Here is a 21,388-nt window from a genome sequence, read left to right as displayed (position 1 = left end):
ATGTCCGGATCCATGGGCTCCTTCTTAGCTTTGGCTTCCTCTGCCACCTGCCAGATTTTTGTAATTGGACCCAACATATCCAATAGTTTATCCTGAGAGGACCTGTCAATGCCTCTCTTCACGTCCCTGCCATATCTGCCCAGGAACGGGATTATCCTGTCCTCAGTCTCTGGGGTCTCAGCCACCCCGTCCGGAACCCTTGGGCATTCCGCTTTTAGCTTGCTCCTTGCTTGCTTGCTCAACGGTGCCCTCAATCGTTTCCTGATATATTCTGCAATCTTTTCGGGAGGATCCCACTTATTGGACCTCGGATGCACCAGGTCGTCCGGATCAAACTCATCTTTCTGTGGGTCCTCGTCTTCCCTCCTGCCTTTCTTGCTTTTGGGCTGCCATTCTTCCTCATCTGGGGAGCTTTGACTCTTTGATGTACTGTATATGTCTGATTTTGAACTGCTTCTGCAGTAATCCTCATCAGATTCGTTCCAACTTCTGACACGTCTCTCACGAGACCTCGCCTTTCTTTTCCCTGCTTTGGATCTGCGAGGTGAACCCATGTGCAGTTTACCTGGGCTGCCCCCGCCAATATTTATATATATTTGTAGCTAGGCGAGTCTCAGGCAATGATAGCAGTTTGTCCTGGGACTGTGCCCGTCAAAGAGATTAAAATCAGTATTTTCCAGGTCTTACCTCCGCAGGCAGGCCGATTAAGAGGGTTTTCACTAGTTTACTTGGGACTGGGCCGTTACACAATCACCAGTACAGCTGTGGCTTTGTAGCCCATAATGCTGCTTTCCAGCCACTAGGTGGCGCTTGTAGTCTAATCTGCCGAGCAATCTGTTGCTCTTATCACTGCCCAGCGTTCTGCGCTGCAACACTTTCTCCGTGATAAACAGGTCTCCGAACTCCTCAAACACCTCTGACACCTTCCTCACGAAGCTTGCCAGAACCGTAAGTCGTGTTGCGCCGTTGCGAAACTTTCTTTTCACAGTGCCTCCTACTGAGGCAAGATGAGACGCCGGAATCAAAGATCCCGTTGCGCCTTAATGCGGATATGCTCCACCGGTACCTACGCGCTGCTCTATAAGCGCCTGAGCCCTTCATGCGCACGCGCTCCCGAATGTCACTATACAATCTCAATAAACATCCATAACCAAAATAATCACTTCCACAAAGAACCCAGCTCCCTGCTGGAGCAGCAAAGAAAGAGGAAGGACTATGGTTGCAGCAAGTGTTATAGAGGATGTGAAGTGTTATAATTGGTCTGAGAAATCACGTGATTTTAAGAATTTATGAAAAACGACTACAAATTCACTAGTTTTGTTGGGAATTGTAGTGTTTTTGTGTTATTGTTTTTCATAATTGTTTTTGTTGAAGTTGCTGCTCGAGTAGTAAAGAGAAGTTCAGAGTATAATCTGAGCCTCCGAGTCTTGACATAGAATTCAGATTTTCAACACATTTGTTACTGAAAGTCCTAATTCTATTAAAGACACGGAGGCAAAGGATTATGCTTTCTCTTCATCTTTATTGTCAGCAGCAAAGAAAACCAGATATGCAAATAACCATACAAAAACCAAGAAAAACTACAATAACCATGAAGTTTTCTGATTTTGTAGTCCATCACCATTGGTCCTCAAACTGACCATGTGTTCCAAGTAACCAATAAAAAAACAGTGCTCAACTAAAAGCTCTTGTCCTCTTTCTATTCTTCCTCTTTCTTTGATCCTGCGAGGATGTGTTCAGTACTTCTTCGAAACTCCATCCACATCCTGACTCAGAACCCAGCTTGCTTGTTATCTGTCATCCCTCATACAGAAAAACATAAATTTACCAAGGTGACTATAGACCGAAACCAGCGTGGAGCAATCGTATACATAAGCACCGTAAACCATATCTTCAATAAAAATATTACCAATAATACAAATATTTCCTCATAAGCAGTAAGTATAACAGATAAAACATGATAAATATCAACTAAACATTCATACGATTGATAGGGTGGGATAATCCTTCGCCTCCGTGTCTTTAATAGAATTATGACTTTCAGTAACGAATGTGTTGAAAATCGGAATTCTATGTCAAGACCGGAGGCTCGGATTATGCTTGTTCAAAGCTTACTTACCACCAACGATGTCGCACTTTCCATGAGTTTAAAATAGAAAGTTTTAAACGTCGATTCATTCGACCAATCTGCAGCTCTCATAATATCCTCTACCCTGGTTCCTATGTTATACGCTTTAGTAGCCATCGCTCCTCTAGCGGAATGGGCGCCATACCTCTCAACATCTATGCCCGCTTGAACCATCACCCATCTAAGCCATCTAGCAATGGTGGCCGGTGTAACTGCTTTAAAAGGTCTGCAAATCGCTATCAACAACTGTGACACTCCCGGGGGTCTAACTTCCCTCGTCATCTCTTCATAAGCCTCTATGCATCTGACTGGACACAACTTTGGTTGAGTCGGGAAAGACGCATAGGAAATAGATCTCAAACCTGTTTTGGTCCTTTTTGTTAAAAGGAAAGTCACCCATTCAGAGATATACTCTTCCTTTCAACCTCCAACGCTATAACATCAGATGATCTCTTGAATGCTAAAAGACATAAAAGCATAGATAGCTTGCCTGAAATCACTTTCCGTGACAATTCTTGATTATCCGGCAAAGATAAAAACAATTTCAAAACTTTATCTACATCCCACAACTGATTATATTTAACACTGGGTGGTCTTAACATCCTTACTCCCCTTAACAATCTACAGATCAAAGGATCTTCGCCAATCGCTATACCCTCTACTGTAGGGTGCCCCGCAGATATCGCAGACCTGGCTGTGTTGATAGTCCTGTAAGCCTTGCCCTGCGCTGCCATCTGAGCTAAAAAATTGGCAACATGAACTACATCTGCTCTATCGGGATGAATATTCCTTTCCAAACACCAGCTATTCCATTTATCCCAAGCTGATCTATAAGCCTTGTGAGTCCCTGGGGCCCATGATTCATTAAAGATGTTTTCAGCCTCATTCGATAATCCTGGCCTAACCCAAGATCTCCTGAAATAGCCCATGCCACTAGCCTGAGTCCTCCTGACCTCACCAGTGGATGACTGCCATCTCTGGGATCTCGAATGATAAATTCTGTGTCGGGTAGAACTACTGGGTTGTGATATGTCAGTTCCAGTAGACTGGGAAACCACGCCTGCCCCTTCCAGTCCGGCGTAATTAGAATTATGGATGCTTTCTGACATCTCACCTGCGCTAGCGTCCTCGCTACCATTGAAAAAGGAGGAAACGCGTAATTCTTCTGGTGTTCCCAGGATTGAAGGAAGGCATCTGTTGCCTCTGCTTCCGGATCCGGTCTCCAGCTGAAGAACCGAGGAAGCTGTTTGTTTATCCTCGATGCAAACAGATCGACCTGGCAAGGACCCCATCGTGTCATAATTTCCTGGAACACTACCTCGTCCAGCTTCCAATCGCTGGCGTCTCTGAGGTATCTCGAGTTCCAATCGGCCACTTCGTTCATCTGACCCAGCAGATATTCGGCCGTCACCGAAACTCTTCTCTCCAGACAGAGTTCCCAAAATTATTTCGCCAGTTCCGCCAATAACCTGGACCTCGTCCCTCCCAGTCTGTTGATGTACCTGACTGCTGAGACATTGTCCATCTTTAAAAGAACGCAGCAATGTGCTTTCTCTTGGATCCAGCATCTCACTGCAAAAGACCCCGCCAACAACTCTAGGCAGTTTATGTTAAGTCTCGTCTCCTGATCCGACCACCTGCCTCCTCTGGACAGGTTCCCCCATCGGGCACCCCAGCCCCATCTGCTGGCGTCGGATTTGATAATAAGGTCCGGGGATGAACCAAATATGGCTCTCCCGTTCCATGCATCCATATGAATGAGCCACCATTCTAGCTCCTCTCTCACCTCCTGTGAAATATTCACTTTTGATTCGTAAGAAACGCCCCTCCTGAGGTGATATATCTTCAACCTCTGGAGTGCCCTGTAATGAAGAGGCCCTGGAAAAATTGCTTGAATTGATGCCGCTAGCCGGCCCACCAATCTTGCCATGTCTCTCAACGACATTTCTCCCCTCGCTAGAGTATGTCTCAGTTGTTTCTTGATATCGTTCACCTTGTGAATGGGTAAGCTGAGAGTTCCCTGTATCGAATCCACTATGAAACCCAGAAACTCTATTGACTGAACAGGTACTATACTGGACTTCTCCCAATTTATCAGGAACCCCAGACTCTGTAACACCTCTATTGTTATCTGAATCTGCTCTATCAACATTTCCTTCTCTTGACACATTAGACATATGTCGTCTAGGTAAATTATCAGTCTTATCTTCTGAGCTCTGAGATGAGATACCACGGGTTTCATCATTTTGGTGAAACACCACGGTGCCGATGCCAGGCCGAAAGGCAGACATCGAAATTCCCAAATTGTTCTCTCCCAAATGAACCTCAGAAATCTGCAGTGTTCCTCTGCAATGGGAATAGTCAGGTATGCATCTTTCAAATCTATTCTGGCTAACCAATCTCCCTGAATGAGGGTATCTCTCAACAGATGTATCCCTTCCATCTTGAAATGTCTGTACACCACATAACTGTTTAGGCCTCTCAGATTTAAGATTGGTCTCGTCTTGTGTCTTCCTTTTACTATGAACATATTGCTTATGTAACCTCCTACCTGACCCGCAGCGGGTCGAATAGCTCTTTTGTTTTCCTAACCCTGTAATTCTCTTTCCAGTAAAGCCTTGTCTTCTCCGTTCATTTCTAAACATCTTGGCGGTTCTCTCTGATAAGGAGTTTCTATAAAATCTATATAAAAACCTTGAGCAGTCTGAATCAACCAGGGATCCCCTGAAATGTTCAACCAATTTTTCAAAATTTGAGCAGTCCTCCCCCCTACCTCTGGGGTCACAGGAAGTGGTTATGGTAATCTCACCTGTGTTATTTTGCTGACGCTCTCCTCGCCAGATTCTGCCTCTTCCCCTACTCCTTGATCAGAAGAAAGGCGTTTGTCTGCGCTCTTCTTGATCGCGCCAATTTGCTCTGTCTTGAAAGGATTGGTTGAATTGGTACCGGCCAGCCGAGCGACCCCTGCCTCTGCTGGCCCGTCCAAAAATCTGCCTCCCGAAAACTCTCTTAAGAGAGGCTTGCGCCTTATCCAAGGCTGCGTAAGAATTCACAAATCTGGTGAGCTCCTTGATGAAGGAGTCTCCAAATAACTTTCCTTTAGCCGAAGAGGCTGAATCTGAAGAGGCTAATTCACTCAATTTTGGGTCGATCTTAACCAACAAAGATCTCCTCCTTTCGGTGGTTATAGCATGATTAGCATTACCCAACATGCATATCGCCCTTTGGGCCCATCCTATAACAATTGCAGCGTCTATCGGCTCCCCTTTTACTTTTGCGTCTTCTCCCATCTGGAGGATCTTTGTGAGGGGTCCCGTCATATTAGGCATCTTATCCTGACAGGATCGCCAGGAGCTATCAAGACCTTTCCTCACATCGTTTGTGAATTTACCCATAAAGGTTATCATTTTTTCATCAATTACCGGTGTATCAGCCGCACCTTCTGGGGGGGAGTGGTCTGGGGCATTCTGCCCTCATTTTGCTTCTAGCCTCTTTGGCTAGCGGCGCCCTCAGGCGTTTCTTTAAATATGGCGCAATTCTTTTGGGGGGTTCCCATTCTGATAATCTGGGATGGATCAGTGCTTCCGGATCGAAATCCTCATCATCAGCACCATCCCCCTCTGTCTCCTCATTCTTTCTTTTCTTTAACGCCTTGTGGCTTTCTTCGCCTGAAGAGGATATCGATAGGACTTCCTCCTCTTCAGGGTACTCCTCCTCCCACTCATTCTCACTCTCATATGAGGTATGAGATGATTCTCGTCCCCTGCTAGGCACCGCTTTACCTTTCCTTTTTCTCTTTCCACCTTTCTTTCCTGGTGGAGTGCCCAGGGGGGTGTGGGCTTCCTCCGCCCTACGGGCTGATTTACTGCCCCCTTTGGACTTCATCCGAGCCTTAAGACCCTTGACCTCCTCCAGGCCCTGAGAAAAACGGAGCCAATCCTCCATCAGCGCTCTTTGCTGAGGATCATGTCCCAATGGAGCCCCCAGGGCTTTGTGTAAGACATCAGTCATGGCTGTCTGGCTCCTCTTTTGGCTAACACTAGCCTTCCCCTCATCACTGGAGGAACTCATGATTCTCAGGCCCTGGGGAAAGTAATACATTTAATGGTATGTCCAATATGAATAAATGTATATATATATACCAGGGGTTAATCAACTCTCTCAGTACAGGGAGCCAAAATCTGTCCAAAAATTAATACCTTCCCTGGTTCTGGATATATATAAACTGATATAATAATATCCAAATGACAGGTTTTATCTAGGACTGTGCCTGTATGACTGCGGTATCACTGTTTGCCTGCAGGGGCACTGTTGGACTCCTGAAACAGGACGCTACATTCGTATGAACGATGCCTGTTGTTTATGGAAAAGAATTGCAATCGGCAACGGATTCACGTTAGATAATAACACCGGCACTCTCGCCAAAGACTCCTCTCAAACGCTCAGAACGGAAGAAGTGAGCGCCGGAACTACGCGGTCCCGTCGCGCTCCTTCTTCCGTGCCGCAGGGCCCTCTTCATCGGCTTCGAGAAGCTGCGGCCGCCAGTGCACCAGCCCCGTCGCGGCCGCAACCTCGAGACCCGTCTAAGTGTAGCGGATATGCTCCGCCAGAAAGGCACGTTAACCCCAAACAATAAAATCACAATTATACCGTTATAACAAACACACCAAGCATTTCATTAGAATAAGTAAGAAAAGTACTTAACTGGCTGCTGAGCAGCAGAGAAAGAGAAAGAATAGAAAGAGGACAAGAGCTTTTAGTTGAGGACTGTTTTTTTATTAGTTACTTGGAACACATGGTCAGTTTGAGGACCAATGGTGATGGACTAGAAAATCCGAAAACTTCATGGTTATTGTAGTTTTCTTGGTTTTTGTATGGTTATTTGCATATTTGGTTTTCTTTGCTGTCGACAGTAAAGATGAAGAGAAAGCATAATCCGAGCCTCAGGTCTTGACATAGAATCTGCATTCAATCTCGTTTTCCAGAACGTTAGTCGCTGTAGTGTTCGCTAGTCGTACTTGGAGTTCACAGACATTCTAAACTGTGCAGTCTTACTTCTATTTCTTATGCTAGGTGCCGTATTAGTGCTGCCTGGCTTTGGTCTTGCAGCTCCACTTGACATACGCCGTATGTGTCGTCCTCTTTTCATTTCCATGGTTGCTGAGCCGCTGTAATACTAACTGCAAGCCCCTGTGTGGGTCTGGCTACTGCGTTTACACTAAACTTGAATCTGGAAATTAATTCCTGACGTCAAAGGCGTGTCAGTTCTTCTCAACCATTCAGCAGTAGACTAATCTGGAGCGGGCTAATGGACGCTGTCTGTCCCCCAAGTGGGTGGGTTCAATCGCCTAGCTGGGAGGGTTAGGCTGCGCGTCGGAGGGAAAGTTGGCTTCTGCTGACGCCGGTCAGCTTCTTCCGTGATGCCACACATTTCTGCCTCCAGGTGTTGGTGACGTCTCAACATGGCGTTGGCATAACTGATACCAGGGAGGAATCGGATATCCCACCAACACGCTTTCTGCGGGATACCGAGCAGTCCTCCCGGGCCGCCCTATTCTGTCCTGCAGCCTTCCTCTCTGCTTGGGAGAATGCATAGCCGTCGATCGCTACCCATGTTCCTCCTCCTGATACTATTGTCGGCGCTACCGATCCCAGCACGAGCCATTCAAGAAGAGGAAGCAGTGGGACACCGGAATAAGGAGCAGCAGCCACCGCCAGCCCGCCCACAGCATAAACCAGAGCCACCCCCGCAGGGCCCCGCTGAGGTGAGATTGGGAGAAGGGGTAAACGCATCTCGACAAAACCACATCGGCTGTGAACAGATCTAGTGACACCGAACGAGCAAGTGCTGCAAATTTGCTATCCTTCAGTTGAAGCAGCAGGAGTTGTTACGATGTAAGAAGGTTAGAAAAATTAGGGAACAGAAGTGCAGTTCAAAGCTCGCTATATAAGGATAGCGTGTAGTATGGCAGGTAATTTATTTTTGTGGAGAACACGCACTCCACCGAAATTGCTTCTTTGTGCTTAGAGAGTGTAAGAAACACATGCTGACAGTTGGTTCAGTGTTTTACTGCCAGAGGTCTAACTTACAATGATATTTGAAGTAATGAAATCATACTACAAATATTACATAATGCCCCATGACAGTAATCAACACTGTCATAGTGCCCCCTCAGACTACTGTGCCATTGTACAATGCACCGATAAGTATTGGGCACGTTCATACCCAAGGATCTTGATTCATGGAACAGGATCTCAAAAAATTGTGCAGTAGAGTAAAAGGTGTAGATATCTGTGAAATAAAGGGTTTGTTTAACGGAATTTACAACGTAAAGCAGGTCGTCCTTATTGGTTTAAATCATTGAAGGGTCTACCTTCATTTATTTGGTGCTCTGATTTAAAAACCCAGGTTCACTCAGAAGTGTGCTTTTTGTAATACTCAAAGTAAAAAGAACGTCGACCTTAATAATGCCACACTGTTCTTGGTAATACTCGGCTCATTCAGACTTGGCTCCTTGCAATTGACCAGCTCAACCAGAGGTGCACTTTATTTAATACACTGGCTCCTTCATAGTTGCTGCCTAACAACAACACTAGACAATTCAGAGCGATTCTCATGAAAACTAAAGCTAATGCTCTAAAAACAGAAGATTTCGTGTGCCCATCCATGTCAAAAATTAAAAGGTAAGTTTGCTTAGAAATGTTACTGTCCCAATCGATCCATTACAGTGCTTAAAAATACATGCCTGATCTTAAAAATATTTCCTATGATTCTTACCACAGTTTTCCTCACATTTACACAGGTGAAAACAATGCGTTGGGCGCTGCCATCTTGTGCTTATCTTATCCGTTGATACATAAGCCTAAATTCAAGTGCCCTCGTGTCAAGAATATAGATTGTCCGCCCTTCAAACTGACATCACTTGTCCAAACGATATGCTCCACCTATTTTCATGATGTTCGTGGCCAGTATAGCCAAACGTACCCTGTCATCACCCATGCCATAACGTTACCTAACGCAGAACCGAAAGATAAACACACACATCCCCTCACAGCGCAAAACGTTTTTTTCTTTTCACAAATAGGAGAAGAATACATTTATTTATTTAAAATATATTTATTTTCAACCATTGCAAGGAGATAATGACAGACATTTCAACAAGAGACTGTGTTCATGTACAAATAACCCCCAACTTTCCCCCAGTCCCTTGAGGCAAGTTAAAGTCTCATCCATTTGGGTCCTCTACTTCACACCCGCCCCCCCCCCTCCCCCTACCCCTTCCGCACGGGGAACCTCATCAGCGCCAAGAACTCTCTTAGCCCCCAGGGGTTTGTAGGTAGGTGCTGGGAAGTCCCTGTCGTAGTGCAAGAATGGGGCTCAGATGTCTAGGAAATGATGTAGAAATCCTGCTCTAGCTGCCGTCACTTTCTCTGCAATCAGGATATCCCACATCTTCGCCCACCACAGGGCCATAAAGGGTCCTTCAGCTCATTTCCAGGTGCGGGCCACCACAATTTACCCTGCCAAGAGAAATTGAGACATCAACTTGGCTTTCCATCCCGATCTGGGGTAGACCCCTGAGATTGGTGTTCCCAGGAGGACTGGTTCGGGCTCCATCGGAATCGCTATATGGGTAATGTCTTCGATGGTGGTTAGACAATGTTTTCAGAATTGCTTTATCTTGGAGCATAACCACCACATGTGGAAAAAGGAGTCCGGCTGACCACAAAGTCTCCAGCAGGAGGGATCTATAGCCTGATTAATGTGATGAAGCCTGAGTGGGGGGTAGTACCAGCCTAGTAGAATTTTGTATGCGCATTCTCTGTTCTTGATGCAGGAGGATGAAGAGTGAATTCTTGTCCATATGTCTCCCCCATTACCGATCCTCTGTATGGCGTCCCAAGTCGGCCTCCCACTGTGCCATGTAAGAAGCCTTTGAAGAGAGAAAGTCCACCTGTAGGTCTTTATAAAGAGTAGCGGTTCTCCCCCACACCGGAGGATCCTGTAGGGTTAGTTCCAGAGCGGTAGGGGTGCGTGTTGCCTCTTGGAGAGTTTGGGGATGAGAGCACCAGTGGCAAAGTTGGATATAGGAGTATCTGTCTGTTTCTTTGAGCTGATAGGCCTCTTTGTACTGTTCAAAGGTGCGGGTAAGCTCCCCACGTAAAGCTGACCTAGTGCTACCAGACCTCCCGCGATCCAGTTTTTGAAGTTTTGGGGTTGGACCCCAGGAGAGAATGCTGGGTTGTGGAAAACTGGAGAGGATTGGCTTTGGCCCCTCGGAACCCCTTGCGTTTTAAGGCCCAGTCCCATAAGCACAGGGTATGTTGGGTGGAGGGTAGCAGTCTTTCCCATCGCTGCCGGTGTGGGGCGAGATATGTGGAAAGTAGTGTAAAGGGAGAAATAGGCGTGATTGTTCTACTTCCATCCATCTCGGGGGGCTCGGAGGGTAGCAGCCAAGCCTGTGATTGAGCTAACTGAGTTGCCACCTGATAGTGTTGTAGGTCCGGGACCCCGAGCCCGCCCAGTCTAGCATTACCCATCATTGTCTTTTGAGAATTCCTGGCCCTTTTCCCCCTCCCAGATAAATGGGAGCATTTTCCTTTGTAGTCTGCAGAGGGCGGAGAGCGCAATAGCGATGGGAAGTGAGGAGCAGGTGAATAAGAACCTGCGAAGAAGGTTCCTTTTACAGGCTGTGATGCGCCCCATTAGTAAAACTTCTTTTGCTGACCAGCGCTCCAGGTCCCTCTCTAAAGAGGGGGAGGACGTTCACCCGGTATGGATCCTTTGGGTTCGAAGGGACCTGCACCCCTAGGTAAGGGATCAACTTTTCCCCCCAATGAATAGGGCTGAGGGAGGTTAAGGGATTCCCTTTCTTCAAATGTCAAGCCTATCCCCATGGCTACTGATTTACTAAAGTTAATGGAAAAGCCCATGACCCTCCCAAAGCTGTTGATCTCCGAAAGAGCCTGCCTCAACGAGGTGCCCACTTCTGAGATGGTTAATAACTAGTCGTCTGCGTAGAGGGCAATTTTGTGCTGGGAGGAGCTGAATTGTAGGCCCTTAATGTCAGCGTTCAAACTGATTTTTTTTGAGCGAAGGGCTCCATAACCAGACCAAATAACAGTGGGGACAGCGGGCATCCTTGTCTCGTCCCACAGGTTGAAGGGATTGGGCTGGAGAGAGAGCCATTAATCCAGAGGAGGGTTTCGGGGCTTTGTAGTTGGCCAGGACCATCTTTTGAAAGGCTGGTACGAAGCGAAACGCTTCTAGGGTAAGCTGCATGAATACCCAATCGACTTTGTCAAACGCTTTGGTAGTGTCCAGGGCCAGCAACGCAAGTTTCCGTGAATCCTGAGAGGCGACATCGATTATGGCTCTGCGGATGTTATCTCTTGTGGATCTGTTTTTGATGAAGCCAGATTGATCAGGATTGATTATGTTGGGCAGGCTATGTGACAAGCGATTTGCGAGAATTTTGGAGTATATACTTGCGTCTATATTTAATAGAGCAATCATTCTGTGGGAGGCGATATCTCTGGGGTCTTTGTCCGGCTTGGGAAGGAGAATGGTGATCGATTCTTGCATGGAGGGGGTAATATCACCTGATTCCCTGAAGGAGTTGAAAAGTTGGACCAGGGACGGGATTAGTTTGGGGCGGAAGACCTTGTAAAATTTGGTGGAAAATCCATCGGGCATGGGGCTCGGGATTTGAGGGCTTTGATGGCAGCTTCGACCTCCTCGCTTGAAATTGGAGCATCCAGGCTTTCCCGGGCTGGCTCATCTAACTGGGGGAGAGATGCCTTCCGTAAATATTCATTTTGTTCGCCTTGGTCTTGTGGTGGTGTGGCCATCATCTGTTGCATGTGCTCAATCGCCAATTGTAGCTTCTCTTGTTCCGCGTATTGCATCACCCCTTGCTGGTTGCGAAGATGGGTGATTGTATTTCTCCCTTTCGCTTTGGCTATCTTTGCCACCAACAACTTGTTGCTTTATTGTTCCTAGTGTAATAGAATTGTTTAGATTTCGCTAGCAGGTGTGCGGTCTGTTACCCATAATGGGCTTCTATCTTGTTTTGGGCGGCGCGGATGGCCTGTTGAGTCTTTGGAGACCAACCTTTCTGCTTATGGTTCTCTTCCGCTACTCAGAGTTGTTCCTCAAGGACCTGGCGGGTTTGCCGTTTGCGCCTTTTGATATGCTACACCTTGTGCAATCAGCCCCCCCCTCCCCCTCCAAATGTCTGCCTTCATGGTGTCCCAGGTGTTTGCTGGGGCAGTATCTTCGTTAGGGTTTTCCTAGAAGAAATTCTGGATCGTTTTGGCCACCAAGTCTCTCAGTGCCATCTCATTAAGCATGGGGTCATATAGAATCCATCTGCGTTGAGGGTTTGGAGTTGAGTCGTGCGCTCGGAGCGCCAGAGTTACAAGAGCGTGGTCAGATAGAATTCTAGAGCCAATGGATAGCCCGTCGACATAGGTCCGAATCTGTGGCGATGTCAGTAAGAGATTGATCCTTGAAAAGGTTCTGTGTACATAAGAGTAAAAGGAAAAGTCTGTTTTGGTGGGCTGGAGCACCCACCATGTGTCTACCACGTTCAGGGTCCTAAAAAGGTGGAGGAGACTGATCGCAAGCTTGAAATCCTTGTCTCTAGTGGTGTCCGGGACCCTGTTAAAGTCCCCTCCAATTCCGACCTGACCCTCCACAAAAGGGGATAGATCGTTGGCCAGGGATTCGTAAAAGGTAGCTTGACCTTCCTTGGGGGCGTACACCGAGATGAATGAATATAGTTGTCCCAGCAACAGGCATTTAATTGCTATGTAGAGTCCTTCAGGGCATTGTTTCTTTTCCAAGATTTGGGGGTTCAACCCTTTTGCGAAGAGAATTACGGTTCCTCCTTTCTTGGTGTTGCCAGAAGCCATAAATTGAAGCGGGGAATGTTATTGCGCAGCCGTCCGAAGTCCACCGGCAATAAATGGGTCTCTTTCAAGAATGCCACTGCGGTATCTTCTTCCTGCAGTTTCTGTAAAATGGATTTACGCTTGGCGGGGGAATTCAGGCCCCTAATAATGTGGGAGACCAGCTTCAGGATACAGTGATTTGATATTCGAGTCCGGGACCTCGATGGAGCCTGGGTGGGGGGGAGGTTGAGCTGGGAACAGATAAACCTTAATACGGGGGGTCATCAGCTGAACATCACCTTGCAAATGGGAGTTTAACTTGGGCCTCCAACGGAAGGCCAGAACTTTAACCGTTTGGGTGGCTGACATTTTTAGTTCAGCACCCCCCCCTGACCAACCGGGCCAAACGTGTCTCCCCAGCCAACATGGCCAGGATTTGAACCAGTTCTGTATTCTTTCCGAGGACTATTCGATGGGATGTACCTTGGAGGTAGGCATGGGCCGTGGGAAGCCCTTTGCGGTTATTCGGTGTTCCATATTTCGGCCTCAGCGAGGCATTGTTTCGATGGCGCAGGGTTTTTGGAGGAGAGATGGAGTTGGGCTTCTAAGACGCAGGTCGAAGCTTTCTTAGGAATTGCCTTAGAGTTCTCGGGGTCCTGGGATTTGAGGCCCCCCGCAACCTGCCCGTTCCATTGCGGGTTACCTCACCTTTCTGTTTTTTTAGTACCTTAGAACAGGATGCCCGTCTTGGTTTTGGTAGGGAGGGATTTGCCTCACCCTCCGCCCCTTCGGGAGTTGGAGGATCTTCTCTGCGTCTTCTAGATGACTGATTCTCTGCAAAGAGCCCTTGTAAATTGCAATGCTGTTGTGAACAGCCATCTGTAACAGATTTGATGGTTTTGAAGGAAGAGGGTGAAAGGTCGGAGGGATCTTCTTCTCTGTAGCGTGAGGAGGGAGAGATCCTGAAATATCACGAGGGGGAACCTTGAAAGCTCAGCCCGTCCCGGGTCCGGCCTATTGCTGAGATGGCTTCTTTCGTAGTATAAAAGTGCACCCTCGTTTTGACATTTGGGGAGTGGGGGTCCGAATCCACGCCTTGACGCGGGTGTAATCTGTGTGCGATCCAGTAGCAGCTGGTGTTTATTCAGCTGCGGCAACAAGGGTTGGAAGAAGCCCCCCCACCTATTCCGCCAGGTCTTTGTCAAGGACTGAGATGGAATGCCCTGAATCCATAGGTTGTTGCGGCGAGCCCTATTTTCGAGGTCCTCCTGCTTGAATTTGAGGATCTCGCACTTATCTTGAAGAGATCGAATTGAGCGTTGGATTGTCGACCGATCCTGGGAGCAGTCTTCCACCACCCCAAACCTCTGCTCCGTTTCGGGGATCCTTTGATCGGTCTGTTCCAGTTTCGACGTGAGCTCGGTCATACAGGACCTGAATTCTGCCTTGATATCAGACATAAAAGCTTGGATGTCCTCCTTGGTAGCCTGAGCTCCCCTGTCGTCTGGGGTTTTTTGGGGTGTGAGTTTAGGGGGGTCAAGTTTCTTGCCTTTGTCTGCCGAGAGCAGCATTGTAGCTATGTCCTGGTTATTGGTGAGTTTGGACCGTTGACATGGTGCCTGCTTGTTTGGTAGAGAGGGGAGCTTTGAGGTCTACCAGGCAGGAAAGACGCAGTTGTAGGGAATGGCCAGGCCCTTCTTTACCCTGTGCCGAACGGGGAGGAGAAGGGTGCTCCGATTCCTGTTATTTGTCACTGCATGCTTTTCCTGGCACAGCGTATCTCTTGTCAGCAAGGTGGGGGATTCTCTGGTTAGAGTTTGACAGGTGTGGCCAAGTTCCTCGAAGACTGTGGGCAGTCCGGATACCCCCCAAGTGTGAAAATCCACTAGAGGGGATGGGCGCAGGCACCCCGGTCGCTCCAGGGAGTTCCGGATGGCTGTTGATGCTGGCTGGGTAAAGTCTCTGGGGACCTTGCCCCATCAAGGAGGTGCCGCTGGAGGGGGCTGGGTGGCCAAGGAGCAGCACAGGGGGAGTGTGGAGGAGGTGTGTCGCGCTGTGGGCAGGGGCGCCCCAGGAAATGGAGATGGGCTCTGGGATTGCTCAAGACCAGGGGGAGCAAAAGTAGGGGGTCCAATGCCAAACCGCAGGTTACCAAGCAAGTCTTGATTCCCTGTTTAGCCTACACTAATCTTAGATTGATGGCCTTCCATCGTGAGGATTCCCCAAGGAATTGCTAAGGATTACGATTTGTGGGTGTTCCACAGTCCTTGAAGCACTGATTGGAGCCTAATGAGGGGCTGCCGTCGGGAGTTGGACCCCCCTTCCCAATGTGGAGGGGGGCTTGATGAGGACTCAGTCTTATGGGTCTGGGCTGCGTCAGGGCTCACACGGCGGGTCTTATTGCTGGCTGGGAAGGTCTGTATACCTGCAAGCATGGTTTGGCGCTGGCCAGGTCCGTGTCTGCCCCATCAGAGGAAGCCAGCTGGTTAGTGCGCAATGCGGGGGTGGTAGAGCTGTGGTGATTTTATGGGCCGGAGCGCCCCTGGAAATGGTTGCTGGCCCGGGGAGTGGGGGGGAGGGGAGATGTCAGTGACAGGGGGGATCGTTGTGCTCATCCCGGAGGCGGGGATGGAAACAAATCAGTTGTCTTCCCCACAGAGCCTGGTGGGTGCGCCTCTTACCCTAGCGTCATCCGCAACTACGGGGTATTCAGTCCTGCTGCGGCTCCGCAGCGAGGGTCCGTGATGGCTACGGTGGCTCCCAACAGCATGAGCGGGCAATGAAGGAACGCTGCGTTTATTCCGGGCTACCGGCTCGCCGCCCGAACCTGGTGTGCGCACTGGAGGTGATCCCGGGCTGTATGAGGTTCACTGGGAAGGTCCGGGGTTGCCGACTTGTCACACAGCGCCGCGGGACCTCACCTGCAAGTTTTCTTCGATGCTGTTGTAGGACGCCTCGGGTCCGCCTGCCATTTTGAAAACATACGACGGGGGATCCACAGGGCTCCTCGCTCCTGATCCGAGCTCCCAAGGGAAAATATCCTTTACATTTTTGCCCTACTGGGTGTCCAAGCCTTCAGGATGCCACGTCAGACATTGGATTTATAAATTGATCGCTGAAGCCGCGCTACTATCTGCAACGCTTCAGGCTTCCCATAGAGGCCATCAGTGGAGCGACCACATTGCTGGCGCTCGAGGCCACGCCCATCAGAATACACTTATTTTGAAGAAAACAATAGTCTGCAATGTAACAAGTATTTTTATTTTTCAAATAATGCTCAAAATAGAAGATTGTCTATGAAAAATTGATCTTTAGTCAATATAATTCATAGCTAGCAAACATTTTATTCTTCAAATGTTTTATAAAAGTTCCTAATGATAACCTGATTGCGTTCAGCGATCGATTAATCCCTGTGTTTCATTTCTTCTATGTTCCTTTGTCCTTTATGTTGATCTTTCTTCCATTAGTCAGAAGATGAGTCGTTTTGCTTTCAAGTGCAATGCTTTCACATCAGCTCATTTTCACATCATAAACACTGACCGGTTGTCCCTTATTGCTGCTACGGCTAAAGGACAGATTGGTCCCTGGAGATCGTCCCACGCAATGGTTATCAAAGAAGCCCCATTTGATGATTATCGTCCAATGTTGATTGAAGAATCCTTCAGACGGGAGCTGAAAAGTATGGCATGCACAGAACGGTAAAATATAGCCATGTAACTGACAGAATAAAAGAATATTTTTCAGTAGCTGTTATATAATTAAATGTACACATTCAAATTTTTTGGCTAAGAGGTTACATTATAATTCAGTACCGGACGAAAACGATGAGTAACACACAGAGATGTCAAGACTGGGGAGTAGGTCACACCACGACGTGCACGGAAGTAGTCTGACCACCGACGGGATGGAGAACCAGGTGCAACTGTTTCCCATAGCGGCCCTACCTGAAACTAAGGACAGAGATAGGACTGTCTTGGGTTGAATCACAGACAGAGGGCATTATTATTTAAGTGGAAAGAGTTGCGAGTGAACAGATAACCCCCGGGGCCCAAGGGTACAGGGAAAAGGTTCTGTCCCCGCCTTAACGGTGCCCAGGGATGCGATGGTGGCTTCACACCGGGATATGCCGGAGGACAAAGCAGTGCAGACCTCATTGGCCTGAACACAGGTTGTGGGTGCAGGTGTTGGAGGAGTCCTCACCACAATATAGCCCACCTAACAACCCACAAATCTGCACCGAACATATGATTGTGAAAGTTACAACAAACCCCCAAGTGCAACACTCAGGCGGTTATAGTGCACATAATAAATAAATTCAACCCTGTGTACCATTGGGCGATACTGATTGCATACTCACACTACATAGGTCTCCTGTATGTTTATTCTCATGTCAAGTAGCCGCATGCATCAGGAGATGAGGCTTGGAAACACTGTGTACTCGTACCTATTGTGTCTCTAGCCTTTTGTCGTACTTGAAGTGGTCATTTCTGCTAGCTGGGAATTCAGTGTGGTGTATTTATCTAGTTTTTATTTTATTGAACATTTGTAAGGCGCTTTAACAACAGAATTGTGTTTCAAAGTGCCACAATGTTTGATGGAAACGGAACATGTGAAATGATAACGGTGGCAAAACAGTAATATACTGTCGTTGTTCTACTAGGCCTTGTGTCATTTGCCCGTGCAAGTGCATTGTGTAGATGTGCTGGTGAAGGGGATGGAAGGAGGACCAGAGGGGTGGACAAATGCTGGAGGAGGGCCCTCGAGAGAAGTGCTAAGGGGAGCCAAGGAGGAGAACCTCGGGCTCAGCGCTAGTACAGGCGGCTCTCAAGGGTGGCATGTGAGCCATCAAGCAGGGGACCTTAGGGCAGTGAAGTGGGGTGTAGGGCTGCTGGTATTGACTGGGAGGATGGTCCTGGGATCCTGTGAGATTCATGATGGCCAGGCTACCAGTCACAGCAGCAGTGGGGTGATTAGCGGTGAAGCTTAAAAAGGCATGAAGCGAAAGAGGGCCTTGTGGATGATGAAGAGGGTCTTGAATTTGATCCTTGCAGCCACCAGGAGGCAGTGCAGAGATTTTAGGGATGGACAGATTCGGTACCTGGGCTTGAGCGCAAGGATAAGTCTTGCAGCCCTATTTAGAATTAGCTTTAGGGGGTTGAAAGGAGGAAAGAGGGCGATTTTAGAAAGAGGCTTTTGCAGCAGTCCAGCCCAGAGAAGACCAGAGCTCCGGAAACATTTTACTTCTGGGGTAAGGTGAGAAAAGGAAGAATGCCTTTGAGGAGGTGGAGCTGGAAGTGGCACTTTGGTAAGTGTTAGGAAATATTTAAAAGAATGGTTTGGTAAAAAAAAATGTATTGGCCCTACGGGTCGGCCATGTGTTTTTAAGCCTAAGTCGCTCGATTTTAGAAAAATTTCCTATGGACCTTACCCGAGTTTTCGTCCATTAAACACATGCGAAAACAGGCAGTAGGGCGCCGCCATTTTGTGATAATCCTATCACTTGCCACATCGCCCTGGCTGACCTGCTTTAGCGGCACTAAATCATATCCCCCGCCCCTGAGCCTGACATTATCAAAACATTCATATTCCCTGCCTCTCTCCGTGACGTTACTGTGCTTCGTAGGCAAACGCGCCCAGTCGTCTTCTACGCGACTTCACACAGAACCTGGAAACCAACACAGATCAACTCACAACACAGCGCGCAACAATTTGGAATATGAAACTGTACTTTCAAATCAAACAGCAACACGGTACATTAGGTAAAGTACATTTATTTAACATTAAATGTTTATAGAATATTCAGCAATTGGCATATTAAATCGGAATGTTATTTTCTTTTTATTTTTTTCTCTCTATCCGCAAATCCTGTTCCGTTTTATCGTGAGTCACGCGCTGTTCCTTTATGGTACACAGGGTGTTGGTTTTCGTTAAAAGAAGCACTTTGGTCGCACGGTGAACCGCAAGGCTGTTCCATCAACTAGGCACTAGGCCAGCGTAAAGGTTGATATGTTGCTATTAGCCGCTAGTACCGCGTAAGGGCATATGGGCCCTTGGCGATCGTCCCATAAGATTGTCAAAGTGGCGCAATTGTTTACGATAAGCTGCAGCTGGCGATTGAAAAAAACATCTGCCGGGGTCTGAAACTGGTGGCAGTAGCAGTAGGGTAGGATATACCTGTTTTGAAAACATAAAAATCATAATTAGTCTCGCCAGCCGATCTTTATTAATATTATTCATTTTATTTATTACGGCCGATCGATCTGAAACTATTTGCATTCAAGGATAGTGCAATGGAGTATGTTCGGCTCTAAAATCAATGCGAAAACTAACAAAATAAATCGAGATTAACACACAATGAGAACCAACTGTTTGTCTACATGCGCGTGGAATGTGGACCTGCATGCCCATGTGCCCGGTACAAAGACGATCCCACAAACGTTTTACTTGCTCTTCATTCATTCATTCATTCTTCATTCCGGTATAAAAACGTCTAAAGAGTTACTTACATTATATTTGCAATTTCCATTGTGTCTCTACGTAATGCAGTCCGTAAGTCCCACTGTGCTCTTGACAACGATTTTTCGTATACTGAACTAACATGAAACTCGGTCTAGTTTCAGAATTTTCTGCCTTATCGTCTTTTACGTTATTGCACCCCTCCTTCAAATGAAGTCCTTTCGGCATGGTCCCTGTCTCTCAAGGTCAAAAAACAATAGAACCTTATACTGCCAGTGCGAGTTGTGGGCCTTTTCAGGCCGCCAGCTGAAAATCAAAGCCGCTGACCTTCACTCTAAATGCGCATACATTCCTACTTTGAAACATCCCCTGTAAAGCCATCTTTGAGAACTTGAATTTTCAAATCCATCTATGTACTAGGCCTCAATGTGCAAATGCGAACTGGCTTCTCCCATTTGCAACGGCTCGCTTGGCGCTTTCTGAGGACCCCAATTTTGTCCTCGTTGTCCGCGAGCTATGCAGCCCTAGAGAACCATAACTATGGAGACATTGACTTTTTGGGGGAAGGTCAGGGAAAGTGTAACGTACCCGAGGAGTTGAGTTGAAAGTGAGATTTATTGTTTGTTTTATTATTTGCAATACGCAAGCCTCCCCTCGGTTAACAGTACGCAGCATTTACATGAGATTGCGAAACTTAGTTACAGCAACAAAAATATATACATACACATATTGACAAGGTCAGCGATATGAGGTGAATAGAGAGAGAAGTCAAAGATGACACCCAGGTTGTTCGCCACCCAGGATGGTGAAGGGAGGGGTTAGGGTTAGCATACTTTGTATGTACACTGTACAATAACATTTATTTACAAAAAGACAATCATATTACAATTATTTAAACCGGAATTTGTACTTCACAACCAGCTCTGCTTTGGGTGGACATGGCACAGTGGCAATGTTTGGTGGCAATGCATCAGTGCTCTGCACAGAAACGTTCAAAATTCCATATCTGTGCTTCTCGACTACAGCAACAATAAGGCTTTTTACAAAGTCGAACTCCATTTCCTCATAGACTGGTTTGATCACCCATTGCTTACTTCTTTTAGAAAACGCCTTAGTGTAGCGAGGCATCCTTACATTACCCGTAGTCCTAGATTGTTCACGGCAAAGATTCTCGTTATGGGCCAAGACCGCAAGTAGAGTCCTATGTTTCATGCCCTGTATGCTGAAATGCAAGCGCTTTGGCCTGTACTTTAGGCACATATTGTGGAACACCTCCAAACCTCCTGTGTGACAGAATTCTGTCAGTCCCCTCAAATCTCTTGATAGTTTTATCGAAAACAATCTTCTCAATGGCTTTGTGTGTCGGTGAAGATGGAATCAACCACTTCTTCTTCCTTGCCTCCTCTGGGGACAAAGGGCCATGTTCACATTGGTGGAAATGTAGGTTTTCTGACCAGCGGTGAACGTTGGTACAGTGGTGCATCGGTGACCGCCATTTTTCAAGTAGTATTTCCACTGACCCTTCACAAGTTTTGGAGCTCCACCAAAGATGGTTGCTGATAGACTGGGACCACTGTGAAATACTTTCCAAACCTTTTTTTTTTTCCCCCCCTGCAGCCGAGATTTTCTTATTGATTGATTTAGCAAGATGCCATACATCAAATTGATGTTTAATATGTGGGAACTGCTCTCTCATTGTCTTGGCAATTGAAATGTGTCTGTCCGTGGCTTTGAGGTCGATGTGCATTCCCCTCGATTGTAGATATTCCACTGATTTTATAAATCCTAGTTTCTCCATGGCCACTGAGGATGTACATTGTGTTGCCTGCACGACCACCGAACTCACAATCTTCTTACTATCCATTTCCTGAAAGTGGTAGGTGCAGTACTTGGCAGAAAATCCAGGGC

General features: G+C 47.3%; 1 protein-coding gene across 1 annotated transcript in view; it reads left to right on the top strand.

Moving 5' to 3' along the window:
• Nucleotides 1–7,236: 7,236 nt before the first annotated feature.
• The window catches only part of TMEM165 (transmembrane protein 165), a 229,092-nt gene continuing 214,940 nt past the window's right edge, over nt 7,237–21,388 (top strand). Inside the window, exon 1 of the mRNA XM_069631642.1 lies at nt 7,237–7,893. Within this exon, the coding sequence (XP_069487743.1) occupies nt 7,717–7,893 (177 nt within the window). The 5' untranslated portion in view covers nt 7,237–7,716. The remainder of the gene's footprint in view (nt 7,894–21,388) is intronic.

The sequence above is a fragment of the Ambystoma mexicanum genome, chromosome 6q, assembly GCF_040938575.1.
Source record: "Ambystoma mexicanum isolate Mex_15411 chromosome 6q, UKY_AmexF1_1, whole genome shotgun sequence".
NCBI classification, from domain to species: domain Eukaryota; kingdom Metazoa; phylum Chordata; class Amphibia; order Caudata; family Ambystomatidae; genus Ambystoma; species Ambystoma mexicanum.
Note: the sequence above shows the minus strand (reverse complement) of the source record. Positions and strands in the feature narration are given on the sequence as shown.